This window comes from Lissotriton helveticus, chromosome 3_1 (genome assembly GCF_964261635.1).
Source record: "Lissotriton helveticus chromosome 3_1, aLisHel1.1, whole genome shotgun sequence".
Lineage (NCBI taxonomy): Eukaryota > Metazoa > Chordata > Amphibia > Caudata > Salamandridae > Lissotriton > Lissotriton helveticus.
In genome coordinates this window covers 220724064-220747733 of record NC_136061.1, presented here as the reverse complement: position 1 = coordinate 220747733, position 23670 = coordinate 220724064, and the positions used below count along the sequence as shown (strand labels likewise).

The 23670-nt window shown below is 39.3% G+C and overlaps 1 protein-coding gene across 1 annotated transcript in view; it reads right to left on the bottom strand.

Annotated features, from left to right (window-relative positions):
* Nucleotides 1-23670, bottom strand: part of SRRM3 (serine/arginine repetitive matrix 3) — a 244216-nt gene that overhangs the window by 41825 nt on the left and 178721 nt on the right. Inside the window, exon 8 of the mRNA XM_078679649.1 lies at nt 19035-19212. Coding sequence (XP_078535775.1) covers nt 19035-19212 — 178 coding nt within the window. The remainder of the gene's footprint in view (nt 1-19034; nt 19213-23670) is intronic.

The following is a 23670-nucleotide window of genomic DNA, read 5'->3' as shown; positions in this document are numbered from 1 at the left end:
GGTGAGCGGGACAGGGAGAATGGCAGGGTAGGGAGACAAATCACTGAAAAGCGAACCAAAATGAGAAAAACTAAATAAAAATCCACAAATGTCATTTCAAATTAAAACAAAACTTGGTTCTGAATGTTTTCTGGGTCCTTTCTTTCTTTCTTTGTCCTTTTTTCCTCGGCCGAGCACGTTCTCAGAGCTCGTTAGTACACCATGGGCCCTGACACCTCATTTTGTCACTTTTTTGTCATTACTCTGTATTTTTTTTGATCAAGTCCTGTCTTGGTTAACATCCACTTACCAAAAAAGTGGCATTTCCTCCTTTAGTAGGTAAGGTATGAAGAGAAGGGAAAAGCGGGGCAACATAAGTGCATCGTTAGATTCACAAAAATGCAAGAGAGAGAGAGAAAGAGATAGAGAAAAAAATAAAGCAAAAATAAAAGCCACCCAAAAAAAACCAACGTCTCGGGCCATCAAGAAGCAGTTTGGCCAAGAAATCCACTGCTTTGGAAGGAATTAAGTTCAGAACCTTTTGGCATCCTTAGCTCGTCGGTTGGGTAGGCATTACCAAACCGACCAGCTAGGCTTGCAAGAAGAATTGTACAAAGCTGTAAAGAGTTCGTCCAGTGACATAAGACTATTGTACTCAAGGTTTCGTCCCAAGTGCCTGCTGTGGTCTTATTTGGTGTGTGATGCGTATGGATATGTCTAAGCTGCTATAAATAACAAGTCTTGAAGTCATCACGAGCAGCATACAGCATCAGTGCAAGAGTAATTTAGCCCAGCGTTTACCAAAACCCCAAGATGGATAAGTAACCCTTCTGTAATATCTCAAGACTTTATTGGGTCCCAGACCGTCAGATATGAGTCTCTCTAACTATTACACATCTTTACCACTAAACTTTCATCTCCTTGGACTCTTAAAGAGTTACCAATTTTCTGTACAAATTTATCTTCACTTTTGCTAATAAATATTCACTAATGTGGCCTCAATATGTTTTTGTTTGGGAAATAAAATTAACTCACCTCACCTTGAGGTTAAGGTGCTTTTATCCCTAATATAACTTCTAATTTCTACTTTCCTACCTGACTCCCATTGTTCCCTATGAATCGGACTTCACCACAAACTCACCTAGAATTGGCCAGCATACCGGCTCTAATTAGACCTGAACACTCCAAAATGTCCTTCCACACTGAAGAAAGTAGTACAAGATTTTCAAGCTCTGTCCAAGACTGAGGTATTAGAATTAGGAACCAACATCATAGCTGGACTCTTGCTTCTAGCCATGCCACCTAAGCACATCTCCTAGTACAGTGTCCTAATGCTCATCCAACAGAGCAAGTAGGATGTGAAATCTTTCCTTCCTTTTTAGGCTGTCTGTAGAATGTTTCCCTTTCTAGGTTTTCCTTGTAATGTAGACACAGCCTTTTCCAGAGTCTTTCTCACAGCCGCTTCCAACATGTTCAGTCCCTTTTAACAAAAAAAATCCAGGGGAAGTAAAAGTGACATCACCCTCCTTTTGACATGACAGAGTGGACCCCTTGTCCTTCCCTTATCCCTTCAACAGCATTCTTTTTTATGCTTGGAGGTTGGGCTAATTGCAAGAAATACTGGTCGCTGAATGAAAACAAGGTGGGCTTTTAGACTCTAGTCTCCTTCCTGTTCATGCCCTACTTTCATGACCAAGAGTCCAGGGGTAGGAACAGCTGTGGCAGGGCTACCCCTTAAAGATGTTCATGGTTTCCGAGTGGGAATGAGCAGGACAGTGCACATACCCTCTGCCTTGCAGAATTTGCATTAGTCCTGGGCGCTCTAATCAATTGTTTACTCACAAACCCTACCTCTCCCAGAGTTTCAGCTTCCTTTCATCCAAATTAATCTTCTACAGCACCTTCCAACCCACATCTTATCTGTGACAAACCTAAATCCTACCAACTCCCACAAACAACAGGACCCCCATTCCACAAAAAAGGCACCAGGGTAATATCTGTTTCCGTGATGGGGCCTAGTTATGAGCAAGGACCACAGAAAGTTCATTGAAACTTCAAAATCTGTACTTTTTCCACAGATGAAAAGGATCTTTTGTATTGTTTATCTTAACAGATGTCCATTCACTACCAGAATGTAAACCAATGTAAACCTGCGCTATTCAGGTTTGCAAATTGAAACTCACAGCTCAATATAGTGATACCATATCAGATCCAGGACCAATTGAAAAACAACTCGCACCAGAGGTAGCGTAGTAAACTATATTGAACATGGTTTCCAATGTTCTAAGATAGCCTCACACAAGAAATTTAAAACCTGTCTCATTTATGGTAAATGTCTGCAGCAATCTGCAGGAACTAACATCACTTTCTTCCATTTGAGTCTGTTTTGGAAACATCAGCAGGCATTGAGATCTGTTGCCACATAGAGTTTTATGCTCACTGGATGGACATGTTACAACCTGTACAATTTTTATTTTATGGTGTGTAAGATTTGCTCACTGGAAATGAATGATGCCCAGTTAACTGCCTAGTATGTATTCCAAGGGCCAATACCTTTCCACCAGCTGAATGTGGACATTTGGGCAGGATGACATTTTTGACAGTCATGTCTCAAAAATGCTGGATTTCTCATGGAGAAGCAGGCGAGAGGTCTACCCATGTAGCTACTAGCTATAGTATAACATTGGGAATGCATACATGGCATGAAGGCAATGATAGTGGGCATCCAAAGTACATTCTGCCTCCACCAGGCCCTATGTACATTTGCAGAGCCAACACTGTAATATGGACTAATGGTTAACCCTTTGGCCACCAGATATGTATTGTTCTTTTTATGTTGTAAAAATGACAGTTTACTACTGCGGGAAGGTGTTATTGAGGCTGTAATTCATTTGTTAATTGCTGCCAAGCAACAAAACCCACTATTTGCTATAAATGGCATTTACCATGTTGCACCGTTACTTTGCTTTACAAATTCCAAACCCGCTGGTCCAGATTGTCATTGGTCGGGAATGGAGGTGGTTGGCAACACTGAGAAATAGTCATAATTTACAAAGGCTCAAAAGCAACCATTTACCTTGGAAAGTTACATTTTACTCTACAGTGAAATAAGTACTTGTCCTCTGAATGTCAAAGGAGCCCACGAAATGGCAACCATGTCCCTCTTTTTGGTCATTTCAAAGCAGGCATAGAGAATGGATACCTTTTGTACAGATTCTATTAATCATTAATACCCAAGGTCTACTGGCTTAACCAGTAGCCTACAGACAAATGAGGATTCAAAGCAAGAATGTGCCCTGTACTGAACAGGTTCACAATCTGGGGGGTCTGGGATTGTGATGCTTCATTTAAAGTCTCAGGATATACACACACTGGGGATTGCACACAGTCCAGAATAAATAGGAAAAGTTAAATCTATGTATTAATTGATTTTAAAAGGGCTTTAGGTGGAGACTTTGTCTACTTTCTATCATTTGTTTTCTCAAAGGCAAGACTACAGACCCAAATGACTCTGTGCATTGGAACTTGGGAAATTGAACTATACTAAACATAAAGTTCTATACTGGTCACCAAAGATGCTGTTGTAATCACTAAACAGTGACCCTGGCTGATTGAGCTGTACACACACCAGGTTATGGGTCTCTCTTCCACACCATCCTTCTAAATCGATGTACCTTAACTTGATTCTGATCACTAGGTTGCTTCTTTGAAGATTTAATATCAGTAAATTGCAGTTATATTTTACATTACTTAATGTATAATAGAAAACATTCGAGGTGATGTTGTAAATTATAACCAGCGTAGTAATTATTAAGGAGATCAATGGGAGACGTAAGAGGGTGAGATAATATTATTCACTGAAATACACAGGGCCGCTTGAATAATTAAGGTACAGGGAGATAGTCCAATACATAAGCACTGTATGGATATTAAAATTCAAAATAACATACAATACAAGATATTATGTTTAGTTTGCAGCCTGTGGTCTTAAATGTTACTATACATTCAAAATGTATCTAAGGCACCGCTTCCACAGGACATGTGTTCAAGCAGTTCTTGTGTGGTTTTAAAAACATGGGTTATAGTCTAAGAAAAGAAACAGCTGTTTGTTTGTTCACAATCGAGAAGTCACCAACAAAGACCAAGTTTTAAATTTCTATATTTTATAATGTGTTTGTTGCTTGAAGTTGATGATGCAAGGCTTTTCCCTTGTGGCGTAAGAGAAGCTTACATGGGACAAATAAATATATGACATTTTCCTGCATGTAATATTTTTTTCACTCATTGATTAAGACGAGTTCAATATAGAACCTTGCACAACCCTTTGCATTTTGCAGTCTAACAAAAGATGCTGCATTCTTTGGGAGTCTCCCAAAATATCACTGCAGCCTGTATTCATGACTTCAGGATTCATCATTGTTGCTTTCTACTAGCACAAAGGGTTCTTGAACTCATGGGGCATAGAGATTCGGAGGCCTCATTTTAAAAATATCTCACTGCGCACTTTTGTCAAACTCACTGTTATTGGATGGTCTTTAAATAATAACATCTCTGGAGATGGGCTTAAATGTATGCAGAGAGATGAGCAATCCATGCAAGAAGTGCCTCATAGCATGTTAAATATGCCCTAGGTGGATTACGTGGTCAAATCATATATTTGTTCCAAACACAATACGCCGGAAGTCTGGGGCTTACCAGCGCGGCGGTCCAGGATGGGTCCCCGGAACTCTATAGAATACGAAGCAAAATTCCTTATCTCGAAGAAAACTCCAGGACACTCCGGGATGCTGAATTAATTTATTGGCAAAAAATGCTTTCTACCAACGCGTTTCACCTTTCGGTGAACAAGCCGAAGGTGAAACACGTTGGTAGAGAAACTTTTTTGCCAATAAATTAATTCAGCATCCCGTAGTGGCCTGGAGTTTTCCTCGAGATCTACAGTATACTTAACATTTACAGCCGATCACAAAAATATTGTGGTTGCATTGACTGTATAAGAGTTCTTTAAGTGTTATCCTTACTTCATAGCATTAGACTTCACTTAGCAGAGACATGTTGCCCAATTTGTACCTCCTAGTCATGCATGGAATGAGAGTGTAAATCATTTATTTATGTATATACTGAGGAGCATGTCGCCATTTTACCCCATGGACTAACACACGGTCGCTATTATTCTACGCAATGTTATGAGACTGTTTTTTGTGCTAAATATGAAATCTTATAACATTTATTGTAGATTGTGACAAACACGCTTCACTTGTGGCATACTTCAAGGTGCTCTTTAATACTGGGCTAGATATGCTTTCATATGCTCAAGCTTCCGAAGTCTATTCTCATGAGGTGAACCAACAAACTAATTCTGAAATATTTTGCCAATATATGTCCTTTCCACAGGACCATGAGCATCTTTGGATTCAGTTATGGCATCTGGCTGGTGGGTGAAACCTTCTAAGATACCCAGAAACGTTATGCGTTGAGCTTCTTAGGAGCTATCTGCACTATGGAAATAATCAGATGGGTTTTCAAAAAACAACAGACCACCTACAAATGAGATGGCAAACGCTAGAGACTATTATTAAGAGCCCAATGTTGTTCACTTTGTGTTTCCCTATAGGAGGATTTCAAGAAAGACCCAATCTGTGGTAAATCAAGATTCCTCTTCTCAGGGAATGTGGGGGCAGAAGAATCCATTGGGCATTCTAAATATGTTTAATAGACCAATGGTAGTGCTGACTTGCGATTTGTGGTATTAGGTTGAAGGTACACAATACACAAATACAAAGGTGAAGGAAAAACAGCATAATAATATTTAAAATACAAGTATCAGTTTGATTCTGAGGACTTTAAACAGACCTATATATGTAACATGATATCTAATTATAATAACTGGTTTTTTTTCATAATGAGATTGCCCAATGAAGCTATCACAAAACATGTGTTGGAATCAAGATGGAAAATCGGATAAGGGAATGAAATTATAATGATGGTTGAAATGATTTGATACCAAGAAAGGAAATCAGTGGCAGCATTTATTTTAAGTCTAAATTGATTTTAGAAGTACTTCTGCTAAGAGACTGAGTTGTTGCACCAGCCCAAACCATCCACTAGTCTGGTAGAGAAGGGCCTCCATGCCCTTCTCAGTGGGATGTACATTGTTACTTTTGAAGAGCAACTAGAAGTTGGATTCTACTGTTTCAACAGCATTTTAGAGATATCAAAAGCAAATGTCCTGGTCATCTCTTAATTTCTTGTATAACCACTCTCACTTTGATTTTAGTAAAGTAGATACAAGGTTTGGCTAATATTTTATGAGTACTTGGCTCCCCCAACTTATCTTGTCTCAAAACATCCACCATTTTTTTCGGTGCTGCTAGCGAATATATGGAATAGTTTCAATATGAATAATATCGGTATTAATACTTTTATTTTTACTTTTAAGGTTCACTTTATCCCTAACATATAAATTGTTTTAAACCTCCTTCTAATATTACAAGTATTACTGAAGGCACACTTAAAGAAGACAGTGAATAGCAAAAAGTGGTAGCTGTGAGAATCAACAATGCATGATTTTTGCCATTGTCATAGTAAAACAGTTTTCTACCTAGTTATAAACATTTTCAAAAAGCTAGGTCTCTGTAACATGAAAATAAGAAAGGCTACTTAAAGAATAATAATTGTCATTAGGGGAAAACCTAATTAAATTGACACTCCGTGCCCTATGTAATAGTAGGGGGCATCTTTAGATTCTTAGACTACAACTAAATGTACAGCTATCATTCAACAGGTAACACCAAATTCTGTGCTTTTTTTTTACAAGTGGATACTCGAAATGCAAATGTTTTCAATGTGAAAACGGAGTTAACTTTGCAAATTTTGTTTCAACCAAATATGCAATTTCACAAATTCATTTAAAGTAAATTCATACAATAGAGGCTTTTTGTAAAGGCATCATTTTAATAAGATCAACTTATTGTGAATATGTGTTTTCTAGTTCAACCTATGAATGGTAACGGTGTGCAAAGCTGCTACACTTTCATTTACAAACTTAGGGGGTCATTCAGATAGCAGGCGGATTGCCACCGCCCCTATGGCGGTGGTGATCCTCCCCCCAAAATCCATCGCCCACATATGAATTCCGCCCGCCACATTACCATGGCTGGGGGAACCCCAGCGGATGGGAAGACCGTCCGTCGGTAGTCAATCCGCCCAATTGCCTACCGGGCAGAAAAGCCCAGGAATATGGTGGCTGTGTCTCCAGGGATACTTGTGGATGGGGGGTGCACATGGGGGGTGCCTATGGTACCCCCCTGCATTTCAATGTACAATGTGGCAGGCACCATGCGGTGCCTGTCACGTTGTGCATTGAAAGGCACAACTTGCTTTTGTGGCATTGCGGTGGGCGGTGCTTACAGCACCGCCCGCCACAATGTTACAAATGTACGCGCATCCTAATTGAGGGTGTGGGACTGCCGCAAGCAGTGCGGGTGGTCCAGATTCCCGGGAGTATGTCTGCCATACTAATGACCCCCTCAATATTTGGGAATTATTGAGAACTTTAAAGATTGCAAAATCTTGTAAAGTTGTTTACAGGTAAACCCTGAAAAAGAAGATTGTGCTAAAAAATAACTTGTTAACATCCAGTTTCAATTGGAGCGTGGTACCACAAAAACAGGGGACAGTTTTGGAGGAAACACTTATTTTGGAGACATTTTGGGCTGCAGGTGAAGTTTTGCAAAAGTCAATAACTTTGTGGTGTTGTGACGTTTGTTACATTTATAAGCCTTTGCAAAAATTTACAAGCAAAATTATAATTTGTTCACATCCATCATCACATAATTTTGAAGTAATTCGTTGGAATTTGTGAATTCATATGAGCAATTAACCTTTCACTTTGTATGCACTGGTCACTGGATTACATAATTAAACTGGGAAGAAGAGATTTGTTTTTCAATAGTAATAGCTCGTTATGACTTAGTAGAGCTTAGATTAAGTCATTATATGTTTCATCAAAATATAATCCTAGCAATAGTCATTACACTTTGATGTGTATTTAAAGCTCAGATAGTGTGTTTTATCATTTTAAGTTCAGGAGTGAATTTTTCTTACAGTCTGGAGCAGATGAGAATTCTTCCAAAATGGAATGTCCATAAAAACCTTCTTTTAATTAACAATGCAAATAGCTAATCTAATAAATTATAAAATTGTTGTTAATTTATGACTGCCCTTGATTATACTAAGTTGATAGCATCAGTTCATTCATCATTTGTGTCAAAGGGTAATAGCAGAATATGTTCATGTAGTCTTTTGAAACAAATAATCTGTCAGATGTTCTCACCATTATATTGTCAATATCCGCAAGCCGCTCACTTTCAGATATCCACTTCCAAATAATGCTTGTTTAAAAAGTGGACATAGTAGGGTTTAATGAAAGAAGAAACTAAATAAAATCATAATTTGCTTACGCTTCTTGAGAACCTTCTAATAATCCCCTATTTCGATTCCAAAAATTCACTACTTTGTGTTTTTTGTGTTACACTCACAGGGAGCATCCTATACCTTCACCAGGATAGTGAATTGACGTATCTATCATTTCCAGAAACCAACACAAAATCAGCTATCTTAGTAAAACACACAGAAATGCAGTCTACCAACAGAACAATAAGGAATAAAATTAAAAGATTATAAAATACATGGACAGAAAAAAGAAAAAATGGGAAGCAGATTTTGGCTGCTTTGATTTTCTAAACAAAGAGGACAGTAAAAAATATACAGAGCCACCAAAAAGAAAATAAATAACATATAGGAAAAAGAGATAGAGAAAGAGAGAGAAAATAACATGTAAGCTATGGTGCTGCAACAGGCTCATCTGCAGATGTGAACGTGCTTAGGCAGAGAAATACCTACCTTCTTAATAGTCAGTGACAGGAATGCAATAATAAAAAGAAAACAATAATCGCTGTGTTTGGAGTGCAGCGTGGGAAAAAGACAATGACTCTTTTAGTAATATGCTTTAGACTACCTGTCACTAATAAAGCTTGTTTTGTCTTGAATTTTTCTTTGTTTTAGTTTTGGTCATACACTGCGGCCATTTTGTTTTACCACGATCAGACTTTTCTTTTCAAAGCAGGCTTTGTTTCAGTCACAACATAAAAAGAAGACTTCAAAGTGCATGCAGTAAATATCACCATTGAATGAAGACAGAACAAAGCGAAATTTAACAGTAGGGTGGGCTAGGCAGAGCCTAGAGAGAGCAAGTTTGAGGAGGGAAAAAAGACAGCAGGAATAGGAGTAAACCAGAATGACCATGATATGAAATTTTTAATTTAAAAGGGAAGTCAACAACATTTTTATACATTGATTTAAAAAAAAATCTATCCCTCTTTTAAAGCCTTAATTGGAATTGCAAATTTCTGATTTACAGAGTGAAAATATACATCTTGATCAGGGTTTGATAAACAGTTTAGTAATTTGGTTTTGTGTTTAAAATCAAATATGAAAAATGTGTAGAACACTGTAAAAGTCATCTGTAAGCATGCTCCTTTGCATTAAATAAATTAAGGTCTGTGTTAGACATTCTTAGCGACTAGGGGGCAGATGTATCAAGCGTTTTTTTGTCGCAATCGCTGCGAATCGCAAAATAGCAGTGTTTGCGACCAAAAAAACGGGAAATGCTATGTATGAAAAAAATCGCACGGCACAATTAAGGAATCGCAAAATTTGTGATTCCCTAATTTTGCACTGCCATTTAAGGAATCACAAAAAGCGATTCCTTAAAAGGTATGTAAGAAACAAGAAAGTTTTGCGATTTCACACTAAGAAATCGCAAATTACCACCAACTTGTAGTTGGTGGTAATTTGCAAATTCTTTTACAAATGCACTTTTTGCAATTTGTAAAGGTGCCATGTGACGCTCATACATGCCCTTTTGCAATCCTCAAGTAGCGATTCCTTAAAAATCGCTATTTGAGAATCGCAAAAGTGTATCTTGATACACCTGGCCCTCGGCCCACATGTTAACTATATTAACCACTGCTTGTTTTTTATAGACCCTCAAACTCACCATTGCATATATGCACATAAATAAGAGAGTTTAGTTATACCCACTTATTGGTACTCATTTCGTTTACATCAGAAGGATAAAAAAAAATTAGACCATTGTAACGAACTTTGAACCTCGGTACTCTAAATTGTCTTTCAGTTGTGTTTAAAGTGAGGTAGCAGACATGTATCCAGACTAACAAAGTTGCAGAATAGGAGAGAGGTGATGTGTCGGAGCTGAGGGAGAACACATTGCTTTACTGTACTGTATGTTGGCATGCCTGCCACTTAATGCCACTTATTGGTACACCTTTGCCGTTTAGAAATGGTCTGCTAGTGTTGGATGAAATTGACCCTAGGGGTTCCAACATTTTAACATTTTCAATAGATCCTTTTGCATACGTTTTTAAGAAGCTAACCCATTACAAATATATTTTGTGTAACTCAATGCTATAAGTATCAATCCTGTGGTAGTTTCTAAGTCACAAGTTTCAGCTTCCTCTGTACAAACTAGAGGCTCGATTTCAGATATATAATGATTGGATTAGTGAGGTATGCACTGTAAACAAGATATTGTGCTGCATAGTGTAAATTGATACTTGTATAGCGCACTACTCACCCGCAAGGGTCTTAAGGCGCTTGTACAAATACCGCTGTGGAACCCATCCTGGCTTTCCCTGTGAGGTGTCCACTCCTGGGCACCCCCAAGGTGGAGGCCAGACATCCTTAGCGTTGTGGGGACCGTTGTGGAGATTAAGCAAGCTATTGCCCAGAGTTGCAGAGTGGGACTCCATGATTGGAATAGGCACCGAGGCGAGAATTATCAGGTCCGTGGAATTTTTGAGCTCAAGACCCGCCGAGGCGGGTAATTGAACCCTGGTCCTGGGCTAGACCTCTGCATCAGGGTCTGCCGCTCTAACCATTGAGCCACACTTCTCCTTATGTAATTCTTATTAGCCAGTGAGATTTATAATTCTGGAAAAGCCAGTATGTTAGTACCTCGACTTCCAGTTTCACAGTATAAGTCTGTAATAGAAGGGAGCAGGTTCGCGGACCTTTGTGCTTACATTTTCATTTTGTTTAAGGCACATATGTGATTAAAGTTGTGCTAGCCTTGGGTTGGGTATTGTTGGAGGCAGGCTGAGGAAAAGGCGGTCCAGCAGTGGTGTGAATGCTAAGTATTTAACTCTGATATATCATTGCGCCTTCACTTAGTAAACACTCTAAAGCATGAATCTCACTGGCATTGTAAAGAAATGGGTGCCAAAGGAAATCATGTGGTGATATAATCAAAAACTGCTTCCCTACGGTGCTCTGGTTGCCTGTAGAATGGGACATTGGTGCCTAAATTGGGAAGGATTCTGCACTGGTCCTATTAGTTTTGGGGTTATCAACAGAAAGTGATCTTTCATATGTTTGCAGTGCTTTTATGTTCGCCGTGTAACAATTAAGTAAGGGCATAGGTCCGGAAATGTATGTCTTTAAGTAAACCCCTGACAAGGCAATGAGCAATTAGAATTTTTATTCAGTATTATATTGCTACAAGTAATTAGCATTTTAAACACTCACTTCTCTTACATTTATCCCTTATGCATGAAGACCAGCCACCAAAGTTAATTCTATAAATGTAAACATCCAAATGGCCATGAGACGCAAAAACTTGAATCTCGTCCTCAACAAGAAGGCATCCATGTTACCTCCAATAAAACTGATCACGATATTGGGTGGAAGACAAATTCTGGAAAGCCTATTTATGTGAACAACAGAGGGAATAACCAATCAGCACCTCTTACCATTCACCTCGAGGAAGTGAGTTATTGCAATATTAAGAAGCAAACTTACTACCTCAATGAGTGCAAATGACAGCTTACACTTAGGTTTTTTTGGGGGAAAGATGCTTGTCACTAGGGGGCATGGTTCAAGAGCACGCTTTCTGCTACCCAAATGAATGCAACAATTGGAACCCAGCCATTAAACAACGATCAGACATTGAAATACTTTCCAGCTGATTTTAAATAAAAGTCTGAGTTCCCTCTCAAGATACTATGACGTACAAACATTTACCTATGTTTATCTGTACTTGTAGACCTAGACTTAATAGTTTAGACTTTCCTCTATTTGTTTCTTTTTCAAATCTTGTATACAAAATTTAAGATTCATAAATCTTGTAGAATTGCAGCGTTTGTTTATTACCGAGTGACATTAATGCCATTGGAAGCATACTTAGTCCTTGCAAGTGAAAACATTCAACATCTTATTTATTTGAATTATTAAAAATCAAAAGTCCCTCTGCTTCATTATGGCCATTAGTAGGATTCGGTATATGGATCTTAGTGAGCTTCAGGTATAGAAGACACTATTTTCCTAATCAGTGACAGCACAAATGGAAGTGTTCAACTAGGCTGCACTGGATTTTTCAAATAAGACATTTTGAATCACAAAGTGGCAATTTTATGTTCATTGAACAATCCTCTTAAGGTTTCTAAATGTGTCCGGAGGAGTATATTTATTCAGAACAGCTTGCTACATCGTGTGCCAGCAAAGATCTCCCTTTCCAGAATTTCACAGTGCTAGCTTCCATTTTAAGGGGGCTGAGTAGCTAGTCAACATTCCAATTGTTTATTTTTGAATCTTCTGAACTTGAAATAAAATACACCAGTTTCCTGTCAGACTTAGAGTCTTTACCTGTCTTTAAAACTGTCAACATAGTAGAATGTATGTGCCCATGCCTCCACACACATAATTTAAATGGCCACATATAGAATACATTAGATGTAGGTTAACCAGTTGTATATATAGTTTGTAACTAGTCAACGTACAATGTTCAAAGGGGGTACTTAGACACCCAGCTGTAAAGCACCAAACATTTACTTGACAGAGGGATTAGTACATCAGATGTAGCTGAACATATTAACGGTTTGGTTCGATTCAAATTCGTAACAAAAGCTGCTTTTCCTAAAAACTGATAAATATCGTTTTAATACCATTACTTGATTGCTTTAAATACATATTTTCTAGTTCAGCATAACAGAGGTAGGATTGTGCAATGTTTCTAAGCGTTTGCCCTGCAAACCTAATATTGTTCAAATAGTTTAAAAGGAAACATAAATGTTCAAAATTAGGATTGATAGAAAATATCCTGCAAAATCTTACTTTCAGCTTTAGAGTTTTTAGCAAAAACCTGTTTTGCAGGTTGTTTTGCTTGCGAGTGGATTTTGTCAAAGGTGACAAACTTTCTGGAGCAATGAAGACACACCCACTAAATTTAGAAAATAAATATTTTGATTAAAGTGTAGTTATATTAGCTTTTAACTTTTCATTTCACATTCAAAATAATTGTAACTTGGTAGAGAAGGGATTAAGTCATAATGTATTTCATCAAAATATAATTCTAGTCACATTCAAATGAGTGGGATATATATTTAAAGCTCAGTTGATACATTTTTTGTTTGTGCATAATGGTTAGCATTTTAAAATCACGTGGACATTTTTCTTAGAGCCTGGTGCAGAAAGAAATTGTTTCAAAATTGATATCAAATTAAATTCATGAACATTCACAAATGCCTTAGACAGTCTCTTGAAGAATGTAATTACCTCTGAGGGCTCTTTAAACAAAGAGAGTACCTTGGCAAATTATATGCAGAGCAGAATTTGCGCTAGATTTGTGACTCAATCTTTCAGGTTCTCTATCAGCTGACTATTCTAATGGTCAAGCCATGCGCTTTGAATGCAGAATATTGCATTAATTATGCATACTGTTTTTTGGAACCTAACAGGTACAATGAAGAACAAGATTTTCCAAATATTTCCTTCACCTGTTTTAATTTTGCTTTGGTATCCCAAGGTGAACAATGTTAATGACATCACTTCCTCCAGTGTTAGCATTACTAAGTGAAATGATCTTAACACCTCCTCACTGACCTCATACAATCGAATTATTATCTCTCCACAAGGCTTGGAGGTTGGGATTTGAATGATGCTCTGATTGGACCTTACTACGAGGGGGACTTTTCAGAAACCTTAGTCGTTGTTGAAGACTGTAGACCGGAGGATGACCTGCTTGCCTGCCAGTTGTAGGACACCTGCGATGCTCTCAGCTGAACCAGAGATAGAGGGCAATGACATAAACTGGTTAAATCCAATCCTCTTTACTGTGTGTCTTCTGCTACTCCAAAACCCAACCTAATCCCAAAGAAATAGCTGACATAGTCCTTCAAGAAAACCCCCCTGACCATTTACTTTATGATATTTAGAGTAGAAAGCACTGGTCACCAGTAGGTAATCACTAACTAAAGCAAACTCACCTGTGTGCAAGCTTACCATAGGAATTCAATCTACTTTTCGTTTGGTACTGACATGGGAGAGTTGAGAACAGTCTAGCTTATACAAACTGTGCTTTCTACGTTTATGCTGTTTTATAGTTTTTATAACAGGAGAACATTTTTTGGCTTTTACTAAGTCTGGGGTCAAAGTGTTCATCACACACTCACAAATGAGAGTTTTAAGACGTTCTTAGAAGCTGTTTGTATAGTGTGCACATTATTTCACTCAGTGGTAATTGGCATGAAGAGTACACTGTAATTCAATTATATAACTTTGTATCTAGCACATGCCACAATAGGGAAAAAAACTCAAGCGTCATCTTCCCTTTTAAATTCACCATGAACAAAAAAACAACTCAAAAGAAATGTACATGTTGGTAAAAAAACAATCTTGCATTACTGTGGAAAAGAGCCAACATCAGCAAAACACACAAAAGCAAAATTCTAAAACAACACCACGACAATGAAAGAAAGAAAGGAAGAAGGAAGTATCTAGTTTGCATTTCTGTACATTGCAAAAGAAACTAGTAGAAAGTTCTTGGGAAAACACCCCCTCCCCCTGAAAGGGAATCAAATATTACCCGCTTTTTCGAACGACAAGCTAAAGAGAAACAGATGAGATTAAAAACTGTGACTTGACTTGGAGAAACGATTCACAAGATCCTGGTTTTATCAAACCACAACCATGGTTTTTCAAAATGTACGCCACTGTTTCAACAGATGGGGTGGTAAAGAGATGGTAGGAGGTGGAATGTAACACAGATATGGTAAGAGTTATCTTCCTCTTTCAATCACTAGAGTTCAAACTTTAGTTGTTTTGTGCCACAACAGTCTTGTCTTTCAGCACAGCAACTCCCATGGCATTCCTAATACATTAACGTAAGATGTATATCTTCAGAATGAAAACTATCACTAAACAAGTGCAATGGGGCGCATATGGGAGGGATTTCATATTACTAGAGAAAGTCAAAGTGCTCTCCAACTCAGGATAGGGGAGGTGGATGTTAAGGTGTGAGTATGTGAAAAGCAGTGAGTCACTTGTGTAATAGCAGATCCACAGGAAACTGATCTGCAACACTTGTTTGGGCATTTTGATAAATCTGTGGACACCTTCCATTCTGTAACAATGTGTGCTGCTAAATGTTTCTTATACATACTGTCATTACTTTTCCATTTAAGTAGCTGATTATGTAGTTGGGTGTGACTGAGCTTTAGACGGACTCCATTTGTTTCCCAAGCAGGATGCGATTTCCAGTATTTTGGATTGTTTGCCGGAAGGGCTGCACTTGTTGACTCACCAAATAGTAAAATCATTGATGTTTCCAGATTGACCGACCAGAATGCAAATAATCCCCAATGAAATTCATTCAGTATATGAAGATGTTTTTTAATACATATTCCTGGAAGATATGCTGGAAACTTGACTGGATTTTAATATTCAGTTGTTCAACTACTGCCAGTACTACTTCTGGCCAGGCAAATGTGCGGTGATGAGATGACGAGTAGGTTGATAGAAACAATGTGCAGCTAGATGCAGATATGTTACTATTTAGTCTTTTATTTTAGGGCACTGCACAGTATGCACAGATGTTATTAAACAACAGGAGTGCTTAGCATTGAGCTATCTTTTGTAGTTCTGCCTACTGTCCTGACTGCGGTCTTGAAACCCATAAAGTAATGAGCCAAAATCTGGCAATTACGTAGCAGATGACCATGGAGTATATGTTGCCTTCTTAAGCCAGCAATTACAGAACTGTGTGCTAGACCAAATACCTAGTTACTTTTAAACACCACTTTATTACTTTCGCTAAATAGGAATATTTGGTTTTCAGGTATGTTCTCACCTGAAGTCTTCAGGAATGTCATGAAAATATAGCATACATCCCCTTTACCCTAGTATGGATAATTGTCTTTCTCCATCAGATTATGATGGTTCGCAAAAATTATGAATTAGTAAAGCATAACAAAATGTTAACAAAATTTTGATACACCACAGTTGCACATGTATGTCAATCCAGAAAGTTTTCCGTATGTGGCCAGCATTTGGCCATCATTTCCATGCTCCTGAGGGAGAACTAGTTCTTTAGTCCGAAACATATTGAACAAAGATGGATGTATGACGTTACAACACACACTTTTACAACGCATACCTTTACAACGCATTTTTTACACCGCAACATCCATTACAACGCACACCATTACAACGCATACCATTACAACGAATTCTTAGAAACTACCTTTACAACGCATTCCACTACAACGCATACTACATTTACAACGCATACCATTACAATGCATTACATTACATTGCATATAAGGTAAGTGTTGGATAGTGTAGGGGTTAAAATTACTATTCTAACTCCAGGGGGTGCAACAGTAGGGAAAGTGTTGGATAGTGTAGGGGTTAAAATTACTATTCTAACTCCAGGGGGTGCAACAGTAGGGTAAGTATTGGATGGTAAGTTTTGCGTTGTAATGGTATGCGTTGTAATGGTATGCGTTGTAATGACTGCGTTGTAATGGTATGCGTTGTAGTAGTGTGCGTTGTAGTGTCATGCGTTGTAATGACTGCGTTGTAAATACATGCGTTGTAATAGATTTTGCGTTGTAAAAGTTTCGTTGTAATGGTAGTGCGTTGTAAAAGTTGCGTTGTAAAGGTTGTATACCAACAAAGATAGTTGCTAGAATTGACTACATCTCTTTTAGAATTGGAAACAGTGATTTGTTTATGTGGATGGAATCAACTGAAAAAGACATTCCCCTAGACATGGGTGAAGACCGTTAGACATAAGTATATTATAATAAATGAAGAAGGACTATCACGGAATTCGTAGGGACATTGCTTTAAAAATAAAAACCTAGTGAAACAAATTTAAAGGGCAGTATGCCATTTAGTGAATGGAATGACTCTTCGTGAAATGAATAAATCACTTGGTTGCTAAGATTTCATGGGCCCTTATAATGGACTGGACTCTGTAGGCCACCTAACAGATAAAAATATAAAAAATGTAGTAAAAATGGTGTGTTAATTAAGAGGTGCCACCAGTATTACAATAACACATTGACAGTACTGCATCTCTTGTTACCCTTGGGGGGGGATCCTCTCTCTCTTCCACAATAATATACTGCACATGAATGTGTAAATACTGCGCCCCTCCATTAGCACAGGTGTGAAAGATGCTCTCCTTCCTCCGAAGTAGGGCCAGGTATGTCAGTTTTTTACTCCGTATGGTAGAGAATCCTTTACCGCCGCCGCATCAGCAATCGGGACTCACCATACGCTAAATGAGGCCCTGAATCTCTTTGGTGGGTTGTAGGCTAGCCACAATAGTATATTTAACAGATTAACAATAAAAAGATTTGGTGTTAGTACATGAATTATTTGCTTGACCTGTACTCCGTAGGCAGTTTAAGTTTTGCATCGACTGCTGAGTCTGCTTGCTTACAGCAGCTTTAAATATAAATGCATGTACTGTATCAATGTGCCTAGTATGCACTATTACAGCAGTGGTATGGTTGGTGTGCATGATGCTTGCTGCTCTACTAGTTCTGAACTTCTGTATCAATAACACGATTATTGGGTATACTTTTGCTTTTTGCTCAGTCATTACTCTCTCGTGCAGCCATGGCAGGTATGGTTTGTGTACTTATTTTGTTTACAAGGAGGTTTGTACTTTTGCAGTTGTGGTAGGTTTCATGTGTGTGTGCTTTCCTGTTTTTTCCAGGTCTGCACTGCCCTAGCCATGGAAGTTTTTAATGTATGTACTTTAATAGTTTAGCAGACACGCATTCTTGCAGTGGAGGCAGTTTTGGTGTGAGTGCACTTTCTCTGTTTGCCAGGTGTACATTCTTTCATCCATGGCAAGTTTAGTGTGTCTACTTTCTCAGTAAAGCAAACATCTAGTATTGCAGGAGTGGCAGATTTGATGTAGGCTTTTCTTCTGTGTCAGCTCCATAGTCTTATAGGCAGACCATGTTTGTGTGTGCTTTCTGTGTTTGCCATGTTTATGCTCTTGCAACAAAGGCAGTTTTAGTGTTTGTGTCTTTCCTCTGTTTGCCAGCTATAAACTCCTGTGCCAGAGTGCTTACTTGGCTAGAAGGCATGTAAAATTGTAGCAGTGATGACAGGTTTAGTGTGTGCTTTCTCGGTTTGATAGGTGCCTAGCTTGGTTTATTGAGTGTGCAATCTCTGTATGCAAGGCCAATAGTCATGCATCAGAGAAGGTTCGGTGTGTTTCTGCACCCCTTGTGTGTCAGTACTGCACCCTTCTGGCAGTGCTGGCATCAAAATGCACATTCTTCTGTCTCTGATGATTGGATGTGCCCTCCTGCGGAAGTCTTATGATTTTTATTAAGAACATATTGAAATGTTACCTGATTAACTTTATGAAGCGGTTAGGAAATACTTCTCTGTCCAGTTGTTTTTGGGCTGCATAATTGGTGCTTGAGGCTTTGTGTATACAGCATGGTTGGGGTATCTATGTTTGAGTACAGTCAATCCCTCTTGCTCCGAAATGTCATCCTGAGAACAAGTCTTTACTACATAGGAGATGACCTACGTACTCAACACCCCTAAACTCTGGGTGATTGACTGAGGAAGAGGATGTGGTTGTGGGGGGCTGGAATGTTTTGGAGAGGAAGAAAGGTGGAGGTAGAAGGCATGGGGAAGGAGTGAGGAAAGAACAGAATACGTACAGCTTGCGACTTATCTGCCAGGGTGGCGTGACCCTGACGGCCGTTGTGGGTGCCGGCCTTGTGCCCGTTCTGGTGGGGCGTGGCAGACCGGCTGTGGCACGTGTGGGAAGAAGAAGGACTGCGGCTGGACTGGTGGCTGCTGGGGTGCTGGCCATCCTCTCGGTGCTTGGGGCTGTACCTGGGAAAGAAGAAAGCTGGTGAATTGTTTAGGTCTGAACATTACACTCATTGAAAGGCAACGTCAAATAATGCTGTACGCCATGACCCCTGAATGGGTGAAGGTCTTACTTGGGAATCAATGGCAATGTAAAGGTGTAGTGGTACATGGTTATTTTTTAATGCTTTATAAGCTTGGCATCGTCAGATGTTGGATTGCCAAAATACAATTCTTTTTTACGCTAATAACTTTAAAAATTATCTCTTCACATTATTTCATTCTTTTCATTATTGTTCATTATTGATTGACGGAAAATTGATTGGATTTACTATTCAAAGCTCAAAAATTTGAGTGTACTGAATATATTGATAATTAAGTATTCTTCCTGTAAATTAGTTTAGCATATCTTCATAACCTGTATGGATTTAACTACTAGGTAGATCGATGATTGAAGCCCTAAGTACAACATAAGTGAGAGTGTACATGCACATCCAGCTGATTGAACTTCAATACGTACATTGTTTGCTGTCCTAAAAATGGGTACCTTCTTGGCCTGAGAATATGTCAGGGCCTTTACATGTTTACAAATGTCTTGCTCCCTGCTCGAAGGAAGATGTCAGGTCTTTTTCACTTGTCTGCAATGATTGTGTTCTGTATTGCTCTGTATTGATCACTAAAGCTTTTTTTGACACTAAAAAGTAACTTTTTTTTCATTTGGAACCAGCCTGATGGAACAATGAAAAAAATGTGAATCTAGAACAGTCTCAAGCAACAAAATTATTACTGATGTAACTTTTTCTTCCGGTGTTATTGTTTTTGAGGTTTATGATGTGTACTAAGGGGGTTTGTACCTATATTGTCTACTGGTATTCACTCAAATCTGTATGTAAATGGTGACAGTTACGCTGAAACTAAATACTAATGACCTGACTTTGAGGCAGGGCATGTAGACCAGGTGATGTGGTTTTTTTTGGTGGTAGTCTATAAAAAATACAATAGTAGTTGCAATCCAGCCCGGTTTGATCCCCATTTCCAAGCAAGGTTCTGCTCAAGAGTCAGCACTGTTGATCAATCAGGTCTTTGGATTTGCTCTTACATAATGGAAATATATGCTGATACGGAAGGAACATTTTTATGTGACATTTGTAGACCTAGGAGCAGTATTTGATTTAGTGCCCAGGGATTTACTTTGGAAGGTGATGAGGAACCATCATCAAAGCTTTATTTCGATATGTATAATATCACAAAAGCACAATTAAAATATAAAAACACAATTCATTAACAATACATTTAAAAAGGATTACTTTTTACGTTACAATAAATAATTAAAAATATATTAAACTATGACAGCTTTGTGGATATGTAATTATATACAAAGAAATTCGGCTAGAACTTAGATCATCAAATAGCCTTCAGCCTAATCAGCCAGGCCCAACTAAGAAATGTGGCCACCCCACACACTAAGGTTGTGCTAGCATCAGCCTTAAATATTCTAAGTGCAACGGAGTGGTCCCTGGTTCCAAGCAATAGGCACACAGGTTTGAGCCATTTCTGTCTAGGTTTTGCATAGGCTGGGCATACAAAAAAGACGTGAGCAATGTTTTCAATGACACCTTCACAAATTGGGCAATCAGGAGAAGTTTGATGCGGTGGCTTCCACTTGCAGGTACGATCGCGAAGGGGGAGTGTGCCCATCCTAAACTGGATAAAAAGGGATCTATCTCTAGGTTTCTTAATAAAATCTAAATAGGGCTCCAGGCGAGGCTTTGACTTGTGCTGTCGGAATGCCTCAGTCAGCCTACCTAGGTTTGGATCCCTCTGCTCGTGATCATCAACCCATGCCCAATAGGCTCGCTTAATTTCAGCCTTAGATAGTGATACCCCAGGCTCCCAACCAGTTGCAAGGCCCATTGCCAGTAAGAGCTTCTTTATATTAGTTATCCAGCTAATTTTATGGGCTCCTTGAAGGTTCATAACCTCTCTTAAACCATTGGCATACCTTGAGAGCTCCGGGGTGCGCCATAACCGGGCCCAATATAAAAGAGGGCGTAGGGTAGCTAAGTCCTTAATGGAATGACGACCCTAATCACTCAAGAGCGGTTTGGTAGGAGTACCCCTCGGGAGCGATACAAGCTCCCTAAAGAACTTGTTCTCTGCGATAACTAGGGCATCAACACAATCAAAGCCCCAGAGCTCTGCGCCATAGAGGGCACAGCCTACAGCTTTTGCTGCATAAATATCCAGAGCAGGAGCAATGGGCTTAGAAGTGGATGCACAGTGTTCCCTCCCTAATACTCCAACTACCCTCTTATGGCTTAGCGCCATTTTATCAATATGTGGGTGCCATTTAAGTTTATCTGAAATTCTAATTCCCAAGTAGTCGAACTCTTTTACGCATTCCAGAGACACCCCATCAAGAGATATGGTGGATCTAGATGATCTACTCGGGTTAAAATAAAGGAGCTTTGTTTTCGATGTATTTATGGCAAGGCCCCTGAGCTTGCAGAACAAACAGAATCGATCCAACAGCTTCTGCAGTCCTGCGGGCGTTTTTGATACCAACAGCGTATCATCCGCAAAAAGTAGTGCGGGGACTTTATCACCCGCCAAGACCGGGGCATCAGCATTAATTTCGAGCAAAAAGGAAACTACGCCATTCACAAATAGCGTGAAAAGTGTCGGGCCAGTACGCAACCCTGTCGTACCCCTCTATTCACAGGGATTTTATCCGTTTTTTGCTCCTGTGATCCCCATCTAATACGGGCATAAGTTCCGTCATGCACGCGAGCCAGGAGATTCAGAATGGGTAAGGGAAAACCCATCTCCTCCAGGACCAGCCATAGGCGGTCTCGGGGGATCAAGTCAAAGGCGGTCTTCAGGTCAATGAATGCCAGATAAAGACCGCCTTTGCCAATGGTAACCACCTTCCAGTGTAAGAGTACCAACCTAAATGCCTGGTCTATCGTACTTGTGCAAGCCCTAAAGCCCGCCTGAAAGGGTGATATAATACTGTTCTCATCTGCCCAGGAAAGAATCCTCTCCAAGAGTACCCTGGGGCCCTTCTTGTATATGGGGATCACTTCGGCCGCCTTCCAAGAGTTCGGGACAGGTGAGCCTTCCAACAAAGCATTCGTAAGATGACTTACTATCTGCTATTGTTAGATTCTACCATGAGAATTGTTCTCATGTGAGATGGAGTGCTAGTGGTGTACTTTCTGAGAGAATACCGATAGGAAGAGGAGTGAGGAATGGGTGTGTGTCAGCGACAATGCTTTTCTCACTTTATGTTAATGATGTGATCATGTATATATAATACCCCAACATTAGATAGCAGAAAAGTTCTTGGTTTACTTTTTTTGTTGCAGATAATATGCTCCACATATCTAAAACCCCTATGGGCTTCCAATCTCTTTTAAAAAGATTTTCAAATTTTTTTGCTCAGAGAAGTCTTGAATTGAACACGTCTAAAACAAATTATATGGTGCTCAAGGCACACAAGGCCCAAAATAGAAGGCTAATTTGGGTTGTGATGGCCTAGAGCAAGTCAGTAATTGTGACTATCTGGGGATCAGGCTAGCTGATAATTTCTCTTGGACACTGCAAGTCAACGAGAACAGTTTATTAATTTAACACAGAGTGTTGTCTATTTTATGTATGTTCAGGGCTACAAGGTCAAGAACGGTAACTCCTGTCTTGGGTGTGTATAGGACTATAGCGCAAAGTGCAGTTATATATGGGGCAGAAGTGTAGGGTTCACAAGCAACTGACACTCTAGTTGTATCTGAGAAAAGATCTGTACAGTCTCTGGTAAATGTCCCAGATAGTACTCCGATGCTTCCTTTAGTTTTAGATATGACCCAAAAGAGAATATCTCATCCAGTGGCCCTCAAGCCATTGCTGTACTAAGTTAGGGTGTGGATCACCCCTGAAATAGAAGACTACATGAATAGGTTGATGGATTGCTTTCCCTGGTTCGAGCGTCTAAAATCCCGTGGTTCCAACATGTACATACTTGGAACTATAAATTAGAGCTAAGAGGCCTAAGAACTCTGTATGTTAAATTCAGTCTGGGAACTCTATTTTAAAACAGTTTTACCAATAAATGTGATAAAGGTATTCAGAATCAAGGAATTTGCCCCACTTTTTATGCTTCTGTAGAAACTGGAGCACATTGTTAGTATTTTTGTCCAATTTATCGAGAAGTCTGACACAGGTGGCTATGGACAGTTTGCAGGACCTTTGGCATTAGCCAGCATCTAAATGTCATTAGGATTTGTCTCATTATATTGTCTATGACAAATTGTATGTATTAGGTACTGCTTGGTTTTCTCAGAAATCTATCCTGAATTCTACTCACGCATATAACTGCTCGTGGCGCCGCGGCCAGGGCGACTGACGCTGGAATCTGGGGATCACGGTTCGATCCCCGGCTCCGGCGGCAGATTAGCCCAGCACCATGTGACTCTGGGCAATAGCTCG